Genomic DNA, 5,897 nt, shown 5'->3' with positions numbered 1-5,897 from the left:
TGTCAAGTCTATATTTTGAAAATACAATAGTTTTATTTTTTTAAAAAAGAATCACATGCATTTAGTTTAGGCTCAATGCTACAGTTTGTCCCACTTTTTGAAAAACATGTAGTCCCTGTGCTACAAAAATATGGTCTGAACCTGAAGATTAAAACCTAAAGCTGGAAGCACTGCAACAGATTCCCATGGAGTTTGTCACCCTTTTATAGTTTAAGATAATAAAGGAAAGCAATTGAACTGCATTTTTCTATTTTATTTTTCAAGTCTGACAAAGGCCTCGAGTGAAAGTCTATAGCTTTAACATCCATTCTCACCTTTGTGTCCCCTTGGCCTTACTATATCTACCCAAAATTCCAACTGCCTGCCTAAACCACAGATAGGCTTTGACACCATTTTATAATTACAATAAGCCAACGAGTTGGCAAAGAAGAATACAGAGGTAATACAGTTAAGTTGCACATGGCCACTGGGGCTTGGTGAAGCCAGCTGGCGTTTTTGATCACTTGAGTTTCTTGGTCTAAAAGTTGCGATTGGCACCTACAGTTCTGCAAGAGTCCCAATCCACAAAATACTTAAGCTTAAAAAAAAAAAAAAGCTACTTTTATTGTCAGTTCTACTTATGTCAAGAAAAATACTATTTGTGCTCCAGGTCACTTTATAATCCTAGATACCTACCAGCTTATCTAAAAGCCCCTGAATACTGTATTTTGTCTGTTCATACAGACAAACACTGTTTTGCTCAAGCAAATAAAAATATATCCACTAGTAACACCTGATTGGTTTCTTAGATCCATAGTTGAAACCCACAGGAATGTTAAAATAGTTACGATTAAGGAATTAAAATCTCAGTGATTTTGAAAACTGCCAGTTAGCCTGCAACACTAATCCAGAATCCAGCACTGCTTTTTAACAATTCAAAAAAGAAATGAGGTTGCTTGTGAAGGCCAGAGCTTTGGTGACAATAAGAACCAAATTTATAGATCTGTGGTTTGTCCAGACCTGAGCACTTGCCCGAGCCTGGCGATCCTCTTTATTTGCAAGGCTTTATGGCTACAGCACATTCTTCATTCATTGCACTTATGACGGATATCTGGAAGAAAAAGATAGGTAGGTGAGCTCCAAACCATGCCAGAGGAAGCACTCTGAGAAGTTACAGACATTCAAATTTTAATAGCTATCCCCTCTGTCTCTAGAAGAAAAAGAAGAAGCCAAAGATGGCAAAATCCAGTCATTATAAGACTTTCCCACCAATTTGCTCTTCTGCTGGCAGCTTGAGGTTCAGAGGAAGACAAACAAGCTCCTGCAATAGAGCCAAAGTAGCAAATGATGTGGCGGGTGTAGCCTACAGTCTACAGAGCTCCTTGCAGACAGGTTTGCTAACACAGTAATTACTCGAGCTATGTCGCAAAGCTCTACATTTGGTCCTGCTTAACAAAGCCAGGAGGACTTTGCGGACAGCACTGACAGAATTTATCTAGACATTTGAGGGACACCTGTATTACCTCACTGTCAACTGAGCTGGGCTTCAGTGCCCTATTGAGTGCTCCAAGCCAAACATCCTGCATCTCAAAGGACCAGTTCCCATATTTCTAACCCACTCTTCACATAAAGATACAAATGATCAATATCAGAAGATTACTTTTTCATTGTATAATTAAATAGAATTAAGCATAACTCTTCTCATTAGCCCTTTACACTTACCTGCACATCTTCATTGGCATTGAATTTCCCTTCTATTTCTTTGCCAAGATCCCCTTCTGGTAACTTTAGATCCTCACGAACTTCACCGCTTTCTGTCAGCAGGGAGAGATACCCATCCTGAATCCCTATCAGCTGTGAAGAGAAGTTTTAACATCAGTGGTCAGTCACTAATAGGCAGAAGCTGAAGACAAGCAAGAGGTACAGTGAACTCTACCTGTTACATTAATTCTTTGGTACTGTGTTTTGTAACAGTTAAGAACCTAATTTTTAACAACAGTTGAGAGGACAGAGTTAGAGGCTACTGTAGCAAAAGCCAGTCTGCTATCTGGATCACCAGAACCCTGCTGGTTACTTCTTACTATGTGGGGCACTGCAAAACCCATCCTTGTGTGTCAGAAGATGTGCTCCTTCCAGGTCACTGGTTCAGCTTTTTACATCTGTGAATTCGAAACAGTAGCTAGAAAGGCGGCCACTGAACAGCACGGCTTTTGTGAAGCACATAAAGTACGTAACGGTGAACCATATACTTCTCTATCTTCATTTGTACATTGAGAAACCATTTATATTGAAGGCTCATTAACAAATTAGGGAACATCCACCAAGTCCTGGACCACTTTTGTAGCACTGTTTTCAGCCTAACTGAAAGCCTGAGGTAAGGGGAACAGCTCTTTCAACAGAGCAGTTTAGACAACCTGAAACATGTAACAGTGAACCCAAAAGGCAGCCCTAAAAATTCTGATAAACAGCAAGTATTTCAGTAGCAACAAGTACCCAAGGACATGAGAGGAGGATCACCAAGATAACATTAAGAATCTCTTGAAAGGTCTGAACCCTAAGACATGCTAGTCACACTTTATTTAAACAGCACCAGCAGTCCTGAAGAGTTGCTAACACTCTAAACTTTGGCTTTCTCAAGCAACTGCAACTTTCTGACTGATGTGGATGTATCAGCTCCTGATCAGAACGACTCCCACAACAATGGGAAGATAGCCAACTCACTATCCATGTCACAGAAGGCATTACCAAAGTTTGCCAAGTTCCCTTCATACCTATATGTCAGAGCAGAGCACAGGAGCACCAAAATTATTTGAGATCAACTAAAGCCAGCTTCCAGACAAGGAGCAAAAAGTGCTGTAGCAAGTCAGAATTGGCACCAGGTGCAGCTTAAAGCTGTCTTGTTGATTTGTCTACACTACGTAAGGGTGAAATTTTAAATGATGATATACCCTTAGATTCAAATTTACTTGAAGTGAAATCTTGATTGTCCTTTAACTAATAATAACTTGCAGCAGGGATAACCTCTCTCTAGATTCTAAAATATGCCAATACCGCAAAGAATAAAGAAGTGACCTTACAATATGAGCCAGAAAAAATGCTGTTCTGAATTACGTCTATTACCTGCCATTTCTAAAGATTGCTACTATAACGTGAGACCATTAGTGCAGTAAGGAGCTCTCCATCAGTGAGCTCTGACAGTTTTAACAACTCAGTCAATGCTACAAGTTCAGCAATGTCATGTCCAGACAGGCAAGTTTAATTAATAAAGTATGGTTGTCAGAATGAAGAGGCAAGTTTTGGGATGAAGAGGAGTTTACATGTGGTATTAGGAGTTGAAAGCCTCTCAATGTGTGGGAGGACACAGTGACTGTTAACTCACCTGGTAATCATTCCTCTTGATATTTGGAACATCCATGTTATGAGTTGATGGGCAAATATCTTCATATTTTTTGCCAGTGAAGATATCGATACCAACCAAGTGGACCTACAGGAAAGTAAAAATAACAATGGTTACTGTTCGTCCTAGAGAAGCAAGGTGCCATTGCCATCAGTGCTGAAGGTTCCATCCAGTTTTCTAAGAGATCACAAGTAATTCCAGATTCTGCCTAGACGCTTTGCTTGCGGTACAAAAGCAGCCCAAGCACTGAGAGAAGGCCTCTCATACCCTTTTACAGGACACTACAGAAACACGACACCAGAAGAAAGCTCAGTCACTGTTATCTTCCGTAGCTGCCTGCAGTTTTACAACAAACTAAAACTCAGAGAGTGCAGCTGTTAAGAGAATGCTTAAAGTTCAGGCTTTTCTGAGAAACAGAGCAGTATCGGTGACGATGTGAAGGTTAAGAAAAAATAAGAGGTGGTCATGCACAGAGATTAAAGTAACTCCCACCTCCCTTCATGTTAGTAGCAGCTGCCCCCTGCAGCCAGCACTTTTATTACCAGCTCTTGTGTCCTTCCACAACTGTTTCAGTACTTAAGAACACTGAATCAATCTAATAACACAAAACATAACCCACCAAAAACAAAGAAACAAAACACACAAGTGGAAGGAGCAAGGAAAAAAATCAGCTAGGGCTTGGTATACTCTAGGTTTGATAAATTATCATACAAGGTTGTGAAAACTTAAAACTGTAATTAGCCCATGGTTGTAACAGATCTGTTGCTAAACTCAATTATACCCACCAAAAAGCGTTGCTGAATGAATAAAAGGGGAGTCTAGCCTTGGTCCAAGCTCTGGACAGCTGCACAAACCAACTGCTCAGGCAGCAGGACTGCAGCCCCAGACAGCAGCTAAGAATGTCCCTGCTGGGACGCAGGAGGGGGAAGGTACTCCTTGCTCAATGCTGAAAAAAGGAAAGAACCAGCAAGGCCAAGCCAGCCAAACTGGGTCAGCGCAGGCTCACAGAGGTAACGATAGGCCCCTAAGCTCTTCTGGATCGTGTAGCAGAACATGGGTACTTCTAGTAAGCACTGAATCCGAGTGCTGCAATAGCAAAAGTCTGTTAGCCCGGGCAGACACAAAATTGCTGCGGTGGGTAGCGACAGCACAATCCAACCACGCCCTGGTGATTTCATCAGCCCCCCGCTTCCAGAACTTACTCTACCCCCACTACAAAAACAGCTTTTATCACTATCAGCGTTATAGCTTTTAAACAAATGGGGAGGGAAAGAAAAAATATAAAAAACGCAGAACATGTCCTCAATCCTTCCTCCTTTCCGTGACTGGCAGCCCTGGAGCTAACTCTGGGCTGGAGAGACACCCGAGACGCTGCCGCGAGAAGAGCACGGGCAGGATCCAGAACGCTGTGCCAAACGAAACGCTGCACCCTTCCCCCCGGCCAGCGGCCCTGCAGACAGCGCCGGGCCCGGAGCTGCGACACACCGGGCCCCGCGGAGCCCGCCCGGGGCCGCTCACCTTGGCGTGGCCATGCTTGCCCGTCTTGGAGGTGGACATCTCCACGATCTTGCAGGGGCGGCCCTTGAGCACCACGAAGCCGTTCTTCCGCAGCGCCGAGCACTGCATGGGGTAGGTGGAGGAGGCGCCGGCATCGCCCGTGGTGAAGTCGAGTTCGTCGGCCATGGCGGGGTCGAGATGTGGGGGGAGCTAGCGGCGGGTGCTGCACGCAAACGAGAGCGTCGGCCCGGAGCCCCGGCGGCGGGAAGGGCCGCGAAGGGGGGACGGGAGGGACCCAACCGCCTCCCCGCGGCGAGAGCAGCACGATGGCGGCGCCCCGGGGCGGGGAGGCCCAGGCCGGGCCCGCCTCGCTCCGCCACACGTGCCCGGCGGGCGGAGAGCCGCCACGTGCCGCGGCCCCCAGCCCCCCCGCCCCCGGCGGTGGCGCCCGCCCCGGCCTCACCCTCCCGTCCTCTCAGCACCGCGGCCCAACCGCCAACCGCCACCCGCGCGCAGCCTCGAGCGGCGCCGCGGCCCCTCTTACCTTGCGAGGCCGGGCGGAAAGGCCGGGCGGGGCGGGGCGGGGGCACGGCGGGACACGGCGCCGCGCACACGCGCCCGACCACTGCGGCGGCCGGCGGGAAGGGGCGGCGGGCGGCAGGGAGCGCGCGAACCGCGCCCCGCCCGGCCCCGCCCTCCCGCTTCCGCCTGTCGCCGTGCTCATTGGCCCGCGCTCCCCCCCGCCGCTCCCCCCGAGAGGGGGCGGGACCAGCCTTCTCGCGCCCTCCCCCTCCGCCTGACCACGTGCTTCCCGCGTTCGCCCACCGCGCGTGCTCGGCCCGCCTCTCCCGGCGCCTACGGAGGGCGGCTGGGCTCAGCGCGCCCTCGCGCCCGGCGCCATCGCTACCGAGGCAACCCTGGCACCCGGCACGGCGTCGGCGCCATCGCTATCGAGGCAACCCTGGCACGCCGCCCGGCGAGGGCGCGGGGCCGCTCCTTGGCCGCCAGGCGGCGCTGTGCGCCC

The 5,897-nt window shown here is 48.6% G+C and overlaps 1 protein-coding gene across 1 annotated transcript; it reads right to left on the bottom strand.

Moving 5' to 3' along the window:
- Positions 1–951: 951 nt before the first annotated feature.
- EIF5A2 (eukaryotic translation initiation factor 5A2) lies at positions 952–5,573 on the bottom strand. Its single transcript, XM_080349810.1, has 5 exons — positions 5,418–5,573; positions 4,895–5,096; positions 3,359–3,463; positions 1,702–1,833; positions 952–1,090 (listed from the first exon to the last, which is right to left on the bottom strand). Exons 2-5 carry the CDS (start codon positions 5,057–5,059, stop codon positions 1,031–1,033), a joined length of 462 nt encoding a protein of 153 aa, XP_080205936.1. The 5' UTR covers positions 5,060–5,096; positions 5,418–5,573; the 3' UTR covers positions 952–1,030.
- Between the last annotated feature and the right edge of the window lie 324 nt (positions 5,574–5,897).

This window comes from Nesoenas mayeri (genome assembly GCF_963082525.1).
Source record: "Nesoenas mayeri genome assembly, chromosome: 9".
Lineage (NCBI taxonomy): Eukaryota > Metazoa > Chordata > Aves > Columbiformes > Columbidae > Nesoenas > Nesoenas mayeri.
Note: the sequence above shows the minus strand (reverse complement) of the source record. Positions and strands in the feature narration are given on the sequence as shown.

Excerpts from the sequence above, each read along its gene's own strand:
- EIF5A2 (XM_080349810.1), bottom strand. The coding sequence starts at position 5,059 with ATGGCCGACGAACTCGACTTCACCACGGGCGATGCCGGCGCCTCCTCC. Across the intron at positions 3,464-4,894 it reads GCAAGCATGGCCACGCCAAG|GTCCACTTGGTTGGTATCGA; the intron begins GTGAGCGGCCCC and ends ACTTTCCTGTAG. Across the intron at positions 1,834-3,358 it reads TCAAGAGGAATGATTACCAG|CTGATAGGGATTCAGGATGG; the intron begins GTGAGTTAACAG and ends TTCTCTTCACAG.